Source organism: Pogona vitticeps, chromosome 1 (genome assembly GCF_051106095.1).
Source record: "Pogona vitticeps strain Pit_001003342236 chromosome 1, PviZW2.1, whole genome shotgun sequence".
NCBI lineage: Eukaryota > Metazoa > Chordata > Lepidosauria > Squamata > Agamidae > Pogona > Pogona vitticeps.
Genome location: NC_135783.1, coordinates 38,861,919 through 38,875,556, shown reverse-complemented (window position 1 = coordinate 38,875,556; position 13,638 = coordinate 38,861,919). Strand labels below are relative to the sequence as shown.

The window sequence follows — 13,638 nt, the reverse complement described above, 5'->3', positions numbered from 1 at the left end:
GTTACTAGTGACTTCAGTTGATTCATTATAAATGGTTTTTTTAAAAGTGTAAATCTAAATCTATAACGTCCTAAATCACCCAACCTACATGATTAGCTTCCAGAAAGCCACACAATAACCACAATGGCTAGGGGATTCAAGGAGCTGGCCATGGTGGCTAAGAAGCTGTCATCCAAAAAAAGTAACTTTTCCAAACTCTGGATCACAAACGGAGACATCTGTGATTTGAGGGAGCCTCAAGATTTGTGATCTGAAGAAGCTGTGCGGTTTGAAGGGCATCTGGAGATTTAAATACTCTCATGTTTCACAAACTCAATATCATCCGAACAGCTGGCCATGGAGGAGCAGGAAGGGAGGAAACTAGCCAAAGGGCCTGTAATGCCTCCTACAGGGGAGGCACAGGAAAGATCTAGTCAACACCATCCCATCTCCCTGCCCAGAACATTCCCAGCCATTGACATTAGTGGAACACTTGATTAAGACATTGCCTGTCAGTTCTGTTACTCAGACTTATGCCAAATACATGGAAATTCAGAGTTTAAATCCAATACAGTACGTAACAACATTTTAAAAAATCAGTCCACTTGTTAGTGTAGGATTGAGAGACTCACAAAAATCATTAAACCTGGGCAATCATTAAATTTGACATTGAAGTGACAGACAGAAATGTTGCAATCTTTTTAAATGAGACAAACCTAAAGGGAAGAAAAAGACAAACTTGTTTTGTACAGAGATCATCAAAGTTGTTAGAATATCCTGAATAACATATATTTTGGTTTATTTGTTTTTTAAGAGGATGACGCCAAAGATAATACAAAATCCATGGAAGATGTCTGTGGAAAGTTCTCTTAATCTTCAGCCAGTTCAGACACACTTTTTCATTTGATAGTTGCAACATGCACAGATGGCTTGCATGTATGAATGTGCCATTCTAGATGTAACTGTGCACATAAAACTTTAATCTTTTCACAGTGCTACACCATGCTATTTAATAAATGCTATTTAATAAAATCTGTTCACACATTATGTCAGGAGGACCCCATAAAAATGAGGGCAGAACTCTTGCATTGTTTATAGTCCCTGGAATGTAAATAAGCATAGCTTATCATGAAACCTATATCTGCTGAAATCCTCTCTTCCATATTATTACAAAAGGGCACCAGAGCCCTATTCTGTTTCTGATGTGGCTGCTATACATTGTATTCACTTCTATCTACATTATTGCAAGCAAGCACTAAGGAATCTGTAAATACAGTATAGGTTTAGGGAAAGACAAGGGAAAACCTAAACCATCCCATCTGTGACCTGCCCAAACCTATGGGTGGCACACAGATGCATGGTTAAGCCATGCATCTGGCTTCCTGGGTTTCTGTGTCCTGAACATATCTGTCTGCTTTCTTTGAAAACATGCCAAAAATGTTCAGCGTGAGTGCTGCCAATCACAGAAACACACGACCATGTTCTGAAGTTGTACTTGCCAAGACATACATTTCACACCCAAGAAGCACATCAAATTATGGACAATATAGTGATAGAAAACATAGTGTCTTGACTAGCATTAATCCAAGTAATTTCACTAAGTGGGTTTACACTAGCGACTTAAGGTCTTGGAAGAGAGACAGTAAAATACAACCCTATCTTTAACCATTCAAAATAATAAAGATTAAACATGCAGTGTAATTCTTCATTTCTTTACTCAGATCAGTATGGGATTTACTCCAATGAAAATATGTATGGGATCTGAACACAGTGAAGCTTTATTCCAAGTAAACACACATAGGATGGCACTACATAATGTTTTATACACGCAATCTTCTACATATCTACCTGAAACCCATTTAAGTCAACAGGGCTTATTTCTGAATCAACATGTGTTTAACTGCACTACCCAGATGTTTTTCACACAGAAAACCAAAACAGCCTTTGACCTTTGTGAAATTTGTGCACCCATGTGAAAGCTCTTAATAGTGTACCAGAAAACTAGAAGTAAGCCATTTTCAAATTGAACTTACAGTATGAATGCATAAACTCTGAATATTTTTAGCAAGGGAAAGGGAATGGAAAGGTGACAGTTTTAAAATGCACATTCTTGTCAGTCTGGGTTTCACAATCAATGTACACACCTGAAATACCAAAACACACACACTCATATGCACAAATGACACTTAAATCTATGGTTTTTTCCCACTATTTTCCCAGTCCTTAGGCTTGTAATTTGAGTGTAACTTCCACACTGGTTAAATGTGCATTTGATCTAAAAATCTGCATTTGATCTAAACGGATCAGCTGTCTGACATATTTTTGTGCCATGGTAACAGAGTCTGCAAGTGATTCCATCTGAGATTTTAAATGATTTTAGCTTCACTTGTAAGAGGGGAGAGAAACATCCTGAAGTTGAGCGGAAAGAAAATTACAGTCTTCCTCCATATGCACTTCAAAGAAGTGCTATACTTCAAGCGACAGAGTGTGTAATTCTTGGATGAGATCCTTGGCTCTCACCCATCTTCAAACTTTTCTTATCTTTCACGCTGCCAAAAGCATAACTCAAGGTCTACTGTTTATAGGAGCTGCCTGCACTTTTTCTGTGCCTGCTTCAAGTTCCCTTCAGTCCAAAACTCCGAGTAAGCGTGCAAAAAAAATAATAATAATAACCAGGCTAGACGTGTACATAAAGCTGCATTTTGATCTGAGGGATTGCCCTATACACCCCCCACAAAAAAAAACCACAATAACCCCAAACCATGTTTAGTGTCCCTCTGTTCACGTCTTGTAACTTCGATATTTAAAACGGCACAAACACCGCCATCCTTTCGGGCTGTGAAGGAGGCAGCGCTAGGCGACTGGGGCAATAAGTCACACCAGCCGCAGACACTTTGGCGAGCGGGCGGGCGAGCGAGCGGAGGGAACGAAGCGCTCCCGCTCCTTCCCTTCTCGCCGGAGCTTTCGAGCGCGAAGCCGACCACGGAGGCGAGCTTCGCCGCCAAAACTGTCGCGAAGAAGTTGGGACCCAGGCCGGCCTGGAGGAAGAAGTAAGCGGGTCATGAGGGGAAAGGCGGCCGGGCGGGCAGTCCAGCAGGTGCTTGGCACCACATGGGCTTGGCAACTCCTGACTCTCTCCAGGCTGCCTGGTTTTAAACTCTCTCTCTCTCTCTCTCTCTCTCTCTCTCTCTCTCTCTCTCACACACACACACACACACACACACACACACACTTTTTCTCCCTTCCACCCACCCCCACGTCTCCCCACCGGCCAACTTAGGAGTTCCCTAAGCTTCCCTGGCACGCGGACGCGCTCCGCCACTTCTCACCCCCTATAGATATAGATATATATACCTTGCTTGCCCCTCACTCGCCCGCTCGCTTGCTCTCCTTCCTGCCGCGACAGCGCGGGTCGCTTCCCGCGCGAAGGCGCCGCGTTCCCCAAAGCCCCTCAGGAGGAAGGCAGGCCCTCCGGACTTACCTTGGGGGTCTGGAGCTGCCCTCCGGGTCCCACCCCTTCCAGCCGCTTCCTGGTCCCGAGGTAGAGGAGGAGAGCCGCGATCCACAGGACGCCCAAGACGGACAGGACCAGGCGGCGGTTCAGGCGCCTCATCGTGCCGCGGGGGAGGCGAGCTGGGAAGCCGGAGGAGAAGCGGGAAAGTCCTCTCCGCCCTTCCCAAAAAGCGGCGAGAGCCCGGAAAGGGGGCGGGCCGGGGCTGGGACCGGCGGGCACCCTCCTTTGGCCTCTCGCGCTACCGGCCGGCGGAGTCCCCCCGAGCCCCCCGGGAGAGGGGCATGGCTAAGCGGCCGGCCTCCTAAAAGGAGGAGGGGAGAGAGGGGAGGAGGAGGCGGAGGCGGAGGCCGAGCGGTCCCGGGTCGTCCTCCTTTGTGGGCAGGAGGGAGGGAGAGGAGGAGGAGGGACCAGGGATGGGGGAGGATCTTCGTGCCACCGGCACAGGGAGAGCCCCGGAGCAGCGAGGGATCGCGCCTTCCTGCCGGACCCCCGGTGGCCGAGGCAGGCTCGGTCCCTGCGAGCTTCGGATCCAGTAGCGGGAAAGCGAGGCAAAGAGGGCAAGGAGTTGAGCGGGGGAGCGCCCCTCGCCTACTTGACACACACGGCGGCTCCTGAGGAGATCCCGCCGGCAGATCCCGCCGTCGCTCCTCCTCCGCCCGCCCCCGTCCCCGCCCCGCCCGCTCTCCTCTCTCCCGGGCGGCGGCGGCGGCGGCTCGCGGTCTGCAAACAGCCGTTCGGGGGAAGGCGAGCGTTCCCCTGCCTCTTCACCGCCCGCCAGCGCCGGCGCCGGGCAACCAAGCAGGCAGCGGCGCGCCGAAGCTCACGCCCGCCAAGGGTCAAGCTCGCCCGCGGCTGCCACGAGCTCCCGCCGCTCCGCTCGCCTCAGCCAGCAAGCCAGCCAGCAGCCCCGGCGCTCTCTGCTCGGCGGCTTCCACCACCACCACCCCCCGAGAGGCCGCGATCGCGGGAGGTGCGGGTGGCGGTTGGGGGTGGCGAGGCTCCGGCGGGGATTGGAGGCAAGCGAGGCGGGCAGCGTTTGGGGGGGGGGGCGGTGAGTTTCGGACGGCGAGCCGGCGCCGGCCCGGGGAAAGGAGGAGGAGGAGGACTGGGCTGATTCTCTCGGACGGACGGCGGGCGCCGGCCGGCAACTTTGGAGCGTTTCGGAGTTTCCGCGGCAGAGCTTTGCCCGGCCTCCTCTGGCTGGGCGGGGATGCCGTTCGCTTCCAGCGAGGCTGCAAACTGACCCTGAGAGGCGGAGTCGAGATCCTGCCGAGAAAGGGAGTAAATATTTTTTAAAAATACATTAGGATTAGCATTTTCACACCGGACACTTTGCAACCTGACGCTTTCCGAGTTTCCCTGGGGAATTCATTGCGACTTGATTCCGAGCGAAGGACAAGGAGCATGAGATCCCAGCTGACATTTTGTGCACCCTGTGTTAGAGACTGATGAGAAATGTTGGGTTTCTGGGACTTCATCTCCCCAAGGCAAGCATGATTGTAGCGTTACAGAAGTTGTAGATCCCAAAAGGAACTTTTCATTCCTGGGGAAACAACCCTTCTGTAATGAAATTTACTTCCAAGTCAGCATGCTGAGGAATGCGCCATGGGGGGGGGGAGGGCTGGGAGTATGCCTCTCCCACCTCTTCATTTTCCACATATGTTGTATGTGGGTGAATAAAACAGTGTTTATACTGTAAATTCTGTGTGTGTGTAACTAAGTGATACATTCCTTTGTAAAAACATAACTCCCCCCCCCCCAATTACTCAGGCTGAGTTAATAATATTAAAAGGTACACGCCACAAACAGACTGGTTTGCAAATGGCTTCTCTATTGCACTCTAGCACCATTCAGAGACTGGGGAAAGATAATGCACAGCTAGGGGAGGACTGTCTTTGCAGCTATTATAGACTATAATTATCATTATTCCATACCATTAACCTTGCTAGCTGGGGTCTCTGACAGTTGAGGTCTAAACATTGCAAAGGCCAAAGTTTCCGCACTCCTGGGGATAATGAGCGGGCCGGTGCTTCACATACGGTTTCATTCTTATGTCTGAGGCGCCTTTCCTATTTTTAGATCTGCGGTGTGCTGATTTTGATTTTGGGCTTGTGTGATTGGCTTTATTTTCTTGCTAGTGCACTTGAGATCCACTGTTGATGCAAAAGACACAGAAAACTAATTTCAGGGACAGGTGGAAAGAAGGTGAGCAAGTTCATCTTTTGAAACAAAAACAACAAAGAATCTAGCTTTAAGAGCCATGAGCTTTAGCTGGCATCAGCTTTTGTGGACTGTAGCAGGCAACATGGCAGAGCAGAAAGTCTGGAGGTTAGCACTTCTATTCCCTTTTGTCCTGTTTCATCCCTTCATGTATAAGTACAGTATTTACATTAAGTACAGGCAGATGAGGTATAGCTGTCTGTCTGTCTTAGGTAACTGATGAAGTGGTTTGCAGTTCTTGAAAATATGTGTCAAATAAAATTTGGCAGTCATTAAGCTGCCGCAAAAACTCTTGTGCTTCTTTTTTAATTACTGTGTGTCATCGAGTTGTTTCTGACTTATGGTGATCTCAGGATTTTCTAGGTGAAGAATATCCAGAAGTGGTTTACCATTCCCTTCTTTTTTGGGGGGGCACCCAAGGACTGTGCAGCTTGCCCAAGACCACACAAGATGGCTCTACTCACACGAGGCAATTGAAATCCCTGGCTCTGCAGGAAGACATCTAAACCAGTGGTTCTTAACGTGGGCGATAATGCCCCCCAGGGGGCGATTTCATTTTTCAGGGGGGCAGTAGAACGAAAAGGGGCGGTGTGGGGGCGCTGGAGCAGAAGGGGGGCGGCAGGGGGGCGCTGGAGCAAGCCAAACCTGTGAAGATGACTGTAGCCTTTTTACAGTGTGCATGAATATATATTTTCCTACAATTTTAATTTAGTTTCAGACTTTTTGTCTTGACATTTTTAGTTCCTGCATTTGTTTTTATGCCCTTTTTATATTTCATCTTGCGTCTTAAAATTCACTTGCAACTAAATCATTAAATGTTACTTTTTGGGGGGCATTTCATTTTCTTGGAATTTAATTTTGTTGTCAGGGGTCATTGGAGTTAAGTGTCTTAAATAAAAAAATAAATAAATAAATAAATAAAGAATGAATGAATGAATGAATGAATGAATGAATGAATGAATGAATAAAGATATCATCACTGCGGGGAGGGGGGCGATGATAACTTCCTCAATGGCTCAAGGGGGCGTTTCTTTCAAAAAGGTTAAGAACCACTGATCTAAACCACTGAGATATCCAGCCAGCTTGTACCTTCTTAGAAAGAAAGAATTCAGAGACCAAGAATTTTAGAACTCACAGGCTGAAATTCAGTCGCAAGCTGTAACTAGAGTTACCCACTGAATCAGTGGAAATTGGGTGAGTCATCAGCTCCATAAGTTCCATTGATTCAATGGGCCTACTCTAGTTGTGGCTTTCTGCTGGATTTCAGTCACAGCATCCTCCACAAAAATCCTGTCCTGGTTATTTCAAACTTTCTTAATTATATCAGTACGAGAGGTGGAATAATTTTCTTGCTGCATCTGTTAAAACAGCTGGAGTCTCTAGTTCTTTTTGATCTGATGTAAATCACCCAGAGTCTACCCATGGATCCTAGTCTACCTATCACATGCCTTTGCTGTAAGGCAGGACTGAGGAGCCTTTGAAACTGTAGACAGATATTTTGGATGACAGATCCCATCAGCATCACCATCCAGCAAGTGAACCTGGGAGCTGCAAGCTAGAATCTTCTATTGGGGAAAAAAAAAACCTCCATAATTTGTCTGTATCATTTTCATGACTGATTTGTACAGACCCTGGAAACTTTTTTTCTTTCTTTTTTTAGACTGCAGGTCCCCAAGTCCCCTAGAAAACATGCTTGGAGTTGCCAGGCCAGGAAAATAAATAACTAATATATATAAAAAATGCTTCCAAACTCTGGCTCAGTGACAAAAATGCCTACAAAATCTTCCAGTGTGCAGATTCCTGCTGTTTTCTCCCTACTCATACCAATATAACTAATTTGGCACTACTACAGGCTGAAAGGGAGGGGTTCATTCTCTTTCCAATTTAGAAACACTTCCCTACCTGTTTGCCTGGAGGCTGTTTTCACTTTACAAGCCTAAACATAAATATCTTTCCAGGGCAATAAACTTTTTTTTTCTTTCTCCCTCCCCCCCCCTCTTTTTTAATAACATTGCTATAAAGCCAAGCAGAATGGAAGAATATTATATTGAAATTGCAGTGTTTCTGCAGAGACAATTGATAGCTGGGGTCTAACTCCTTGTCATTTTATGGGTTGTGAGAGAATTCTTCTCCCAGAACAGCTTACAGTAAGTGGCGATGAAGAAAATTCACCTTTTTCAGCAATGTAAGATAACTTCACTTGCATCAAGATAGGTCTGTTTTGGGTAGAATTCAGTCCTCCTGTGTCCTCAATGTTTTCTTGCTCTCTAGAAGAGGCTCCCATTTGCCAGTCTCACTCTTTGAATTTCTTTCCATGGAGTTTTGAATGTATGTGCTTTCTACAAGGCGGTTGGGGTTACTGTGTTTCCCTTTCTACCACATAGCTTTTCATTGCTCTGCAGCCTCCCTGGCTGCCCACACTTCTGTGTTTTGTCTAGGTGTGTGTTTGATCTAAAGTAGAATCTTTCCATTTGGCTCCATGGAAGCACAGAAAGCCAAGGAATATGTTCCCTGTGAAGGGTGATTGATTACAGGATGAGAGGAAGGTTACTCTGCTCAGCTATGTTTAACTAAGGTAAGCAGAAAAATTCCCTCTACCCACAAGGATTTCAATTACATTTTTTTGTCTTTTGAAGAGGGGGAAGTGAAAACATTTCCTTTGATGTCAGATTGAAGGAAGATGTTCAAAAAGTTGGTAGAAAAAAGGTAGCCCTCATTTTCATTACATATTTCATTAAGCCTCTTTTCCATCTTCACTTATTGCCTGTTGATCACAGGAACAGGATAGGAAAATCTATCAGTGTTTCTTCATCTCACATTCATGTTTTTCTAAAATTCAGATTCCTTTTATAAAAATAATCACAAATTTAGGGCAAAAAGTACCATATGTAACCTACCTGCATGTAAGTGTTAAGGATGAGCCTTTCAGGGAGGAAAATGGCAACCCTAATTCAACACGGGTAGAACACACAAAGGATTTCAAACTAAAGCTTTTAAGAGTTAAGCTTTCAAACCTCTTGGTGTGGATGAAATTATCTGGCCCTTTTGGTTCTTCCTAGATTCAAGTCTTTTTAAAAATTTATTTAAACCTCACATCCATTCCATCATAATTGTAAAGATATGTGTGGAATTTAGTAAATTCTTATCAGAAACAAGCAAATGCTTTTAAAAATCCATCCCTTTCACTGTATGTCAACAAGATTTGAAGAAAAAAGATTTTACAAGGCTCTGTGCTCCAAATCTGAGAATAAAATATAGTTTTACTGTTTGAACTGTTTGGAGGTAACACAGTAGATTTATTATTATTTGTAGAGTGAATATAGTTTAACACTTCTTTGCAAGGTACCTTCTTCTTCTTAGGCATCCTTCAGTCTCGAGAGACTATGTTAACGTGCTCTGAGCTGGAGTATCCTCTCCAGAGCATGAAGCCTGGGTAAAATCATATGGAGGATAGGCTGTTACCCAACCAGTTGTATTGGTTCTTGCCTTTCCATTGGATTATTTCAGCAACATGGAGAGGGGGGATTTGCTGCATGGTATCATCTTTCTACATAAAGCTACCGTCATTTATATTGTATGTTTTGAAGATGCTTAACAGAATCTTTCTTTGAGTTAGAGAGGAAAGTGGGTAATTATTATATCTTTGGATTTTCAGCAGAAAAGTCAAGGTTCCAAAAAACCAAATAAAGCATGCCCCCCTTCTGAAAACATTGTATTCAGATCCTGAGCTTGGAAAAGTTACTGTTTTATACTGCAGTGGCCAGAAAGAAGCCCCAGCATAATCTCTAGCTGTGCTGGAGCACGGATTCTGGGAAACGTAGTCAAAAGGAGAAACATTTTCAAGCTCTGACAGCTCACATAAAGCCACCGAATACTATAAATTTCTGATGAAAATTTCCACCCAAGGTAAAGGAAAAATGAGACATTACTCTCTGTTTTGTTTTGTATGTGGAATAAAGAGAGAAAGAATATCCAAAGCAGAGGATCGAAAACACTTTGCTGGAAGCAGTTAGATCCTCCCGATGCATAACGGTAGGGTTACTTTTACATTCCCCTTGTAAAAGACTGCTTAACATTTCAGATAGCAGTTAAAGACAGAGGATGAAGATTAATTTGCCCAATTGAAGCAGCAGGGGGAAATTCAGGTAGGTGGAATTTAATTACTGGATTTGGAAGAGAAGATGCAGGCTCCTGATGCTGTCGTGAGCACTTAAAAATAAAAATTATAATGTTCAGCACAGAGCCGATCTCTTTCTAGCAAACCAAGTTCTGTCATCAAACACTATCAGTAATGTTAGGTGGGTGACCTCAAAGCCTGGTTTCTACTCCTGCAACCTTTTACCACTTCGTCATGGGAAAGTGCACATCACAGGAACAGTAGGTGTATGCTAAGACATCTTTAGGTCCCAGCATGGGGTGCTTTATTAACCATACATCCTGGGAAAATGCAGATTTCTCTGCACTGTAGCACGTACAATGAAAGTACAGCCAAAAATGAAAGCTATGCTGTTCCCATGTTCGAGGGAACAGGATGTGCATACAGGTACTGGCATGAGCCCATTCATTTGCATAGCGCAGTCTTCATCAACCTATGATGACTTCCAGATGTTCTGGAGTACAACTCTCAGCACCTTGTCAAATGTCCATGCCAGCTGAGGCTGATGGGCATTGGTGTACACCAACCTATGTCAACAGGTTGGGGAAGGTTGGCGTAGAGTATGGTGTGAAGCATGGCCAGGGCTAAACCAGACAAGGCACTGAAGATGTGTGAATGCAAATGCATCTCTTAGTGATTTTGGTATCTTCTAACTAAAAACCATCCGTAAGAAGGTTCTTTGGTTTGAGAATACAGTACTGTATATCCATTTGCTCTGTGCCAGTTTGCTAGAATAAAAAAAAAAAAAAAACCACCCTGAACTGCACGTGGTTATGGTGAGCCAAATGGTTCAGCATTTACACTCCTTGGCATAACCTTCAAGAGCCTAGAGTCATTTCCATGGTGGACTTTTATTTGCAACTTCGCATGCTGTCTGTGGTTTGTGTTACTGGGGGCAACTTTTCCGGGCTGAGGTGATTATCTATCCAGCACTAACCAATCCTTCCTTCCAGATTTGCATTCAAAGAGAGCCCCATCTCCTGCTGAGTGCTCTTTCCCTGCCTTTCCTGAGTTGGTGTCAGTTGTTTGCTTGCTGTTTATCTCTTGAGTTAGCTGTTAATATATGTACAGTGAACAAAGCAGGATGCACGAGTCTGTAATTTCAAACAAAGTAAAGAAAGGGGTTTTATTCTTTTTCCTGCAAATGTCTTAGAGTGAGTTATTAAGACCTTAAATGCCAGTTAAAGGGGTGGACTCTTGTACTGGGAAACTTGTAGCTATTTTGCTCTGTAGATCTCTGTGTTTCTACTGTGTAGCAGAGAGGGAATTTTACCAGAAATCCAAAACTCTGCAACATTCCACACCGTGGTTAGGTTGTGGAATAGGAGTTTGTGGAGGCCATGAAAATATGTAACATGGTTTAACGAGTGTATGCTTATTTCTATGTGTATGTCCTTATTTATTGCATTTGTATCCCACTTTTCCTCCAGGGAGTTCAAAGTGGGACGCATCACTTTCTTCTGCCCTGCTTTATCCACAAGTTATCCTGGGAAATAGGCCACATAGAGATTGCATAACTATTCCCAGGTGCCCCACTGGGAGTTTATGGCAAAGTGGAGACCGGAACCCAGATCACAAGCAGAATAAGCATACTTAACCATACGTAAGCAGAAGCACATCTGAACCCCCAAACCAATCTTATTTAGTGCCTCATACTCTCCTAGCAGAAAATAATACAATAGAGTCCTCCGCCAATGAGCAGAAAATCATACCTCCTGTGTTCCAGGATCGGCCCATCTTCCCTTTCACAACTACTGCAGGCAACTATCTTTTAATCAAAGACTTCTCTCACAGGAGGAAACATTAGTGAATAAATGAGGAAAGAGCAGATGTGAGTCATAGAGAACAAAATTCCATAAAAATGAAAGCTATTGCGTAAAATAACATACAGAGGAAAACTGGAGATAAGATGTCAGGAAGGGAGTATTAAGTCCAAAGCGTATACATTGAACAATCTCCCCCGTGTAATTCCATTTTAAATTATTCTCTGCCATTGTCTCTTTTTTCAAAAGACGTGTTCATTAGCTGTTTCCCTCCCACAACCAGCTTCTTCTTTGTCCTCTTTTTGATTTCTCTTGCTGGCCCAAGTGTGCTCCTGTTTTCCTAGTGCAGTCTGGGGCTTTCTGGCTGGATGTGCTTAGAAAGGAGGCCTGTATCTTTTTAAGGAAGTTCATTAGCAACCACAGAAAGAGACTTTCTGTCTTTTCTTTGTTGCATCAATGTGGTTTGTCACATGAGAGAGGGAGGAAGTCTGGATCTAGTTAACACACTGAAAACTTTCAGAAAAAAAAAATCACAGGAGAGATTGGAACTCTACCACAGAAGGCTGCATTGGCACCTCAGTGCAAGCTCAGCATGTGGATAAGACCCAATTAATTCCCGGGAGCTGTATCAAGTAAAACTATTGATTCCCTTGCTCTTCTTCAAAGCCATTAAGGAATCATTGCAACAGCCCTATGTGAGAAAGGGCTGCAGGCAGCAAATAGAGCTACCCCACGAGAAGCAGCCAGACTGCTTATTAGCAGGTATATCAGCACTAGACACTTTGCAGTCAGCCTCCAAAAATAAAGTGAGCCTCCTGTATTATGCAAATTCCACTGTGCAAATGGCCACTGCATGGGGATTTAAGGCAGCTGAAGTCACCTCACGGGGTGGCTGAAACATCCTCCAAGTCGGAACCTGGAAAGGAATAATTGCCATGTTTCCTTACTCAGTTTCACCTGTTATCCATTCAGTTAGTTGCTCATTACTTTATATTTTCTAAAAAAACATCACATCTTAACAAGGAAGAAAACAGCCTAAGCTGAGAGGACGGGGCTGTCTCTTCAAAATGCCTCCCGAACTTCTCTCCCAGTGGAATAAGAAAAAGCAAGAAGAAAAAGTTAGTCCTTACACAGCAGTGTAACAACATTATCACCTTACTAGAGCTTTGGAAGCAATACTTTTGGGGAGTACACTTGGAGGATTCTGGGAGTTGTAGTTTCCAACCAAGAACATTGTCAAAACTCTGCTCATTGCTATGCAAAATGAACTTTTCTTTTCTTCTTTTCTTTTCTTTTTTCCCCCTTCTGGTCTTCCATAAGTACATCTCTGCAATGTGTGTTTGTCACAATAGAGAATATTGCACAGATTTAAATCGCTTTGAATCAGTAGTGAGACACCAGCAGTAGAGATAGGCACGAACCACAAAAACGATGGTTTGTGGCTATCCACAAACCATCTGAACTTTAAAAAACAAATCAATCACAAACCAGTTCACTTTTTAAGAATTTCATGTCAGGGAGGAGGAAAAACAAAACTCCCTGTCTTCCCCACTGTGCCCATTGCCTCCCTACCTGGTCCTGCCACCACCTGCTCTTCCCCTTTTGCCAATGCCATCTTGAGAGACAGCAGCCTGGCTTCCCTTCCAGGAGCCAGGCCAGCTATCTCTGCACATGCACCTGCCTATCAAATTATAGGCAGGCACCTGTGCAGAGACAGCAGATCTGGCTCCCAGAGGGGAAGCGGAGCCACTGTCTCTCAAGATGGGAGCAGTGGTGGAAGACAAAGAGGTGGAGGCAACAGGACCAGGTAGGCAGGCGAAGGGGGCAGTGGGAAGGGGAAGGGGGAGCAGGCTGTGAGGGCAGGGAGAACAAATCAGAAAGTTCATGAAATCACCAAAAAGTTTGTGGTTCAGGTTCATTGGTTTTAACAAACCTGAACCAGTGATTTTCTACAAACTTCCTGGTTCATTCTTCAGTTCATGGCCATTTCTAACTGGCAGTCATCC

At 44.8% G+C, this 13,638-nt stretch overlaps 1 protein-coding gene and 1 long non-coding RNA gene across 3 annotated transcripts in view; one reads left to right on the top strand and one right to left on the bottom strand.

Moving 5' to 3' along the window:
* GALNT14 (polypeptide N-acetylgalactosaminyltransferase 14) overlaps positions 1–4,135 on the bottom strand; it is a 319,424-nt gene extending 315,289 nt beyond the window's left edge. Inside the window, exon 1 of one of the 2 annotated variants that reach the window (XM_072991127.2) lies at positions 3,461–4,135. In XM_072991127.2, coding sequence (XP_072847228.1) covers positions 3,461–3,592 — 132 coding nt within the window. In that variant the 5' untranslated portion in view covers positions 3,593–4,135. The remainder of the gene's footprint in view (positions 1–3,460) is intronic. The other variant, XM_020812187.3, reaches the window with a different exon arrangement.
* Positions 4,136–6,774: 2,639 nt separating this feature from the next.
* On the top strand, positions 6,775–13,167 carry LOC144585812 (uncharacterized). The gene is made up of 2 exons (XR_013540377.1): positions 6,775–8,419; positions 9,795–13,167. It is a non-coding gene; the product is annotated as an uncharacterized LOC144585812 (long non-coding RNA).
* Positions 13,168–13,638: the final 471 nt, after the last annotated feature.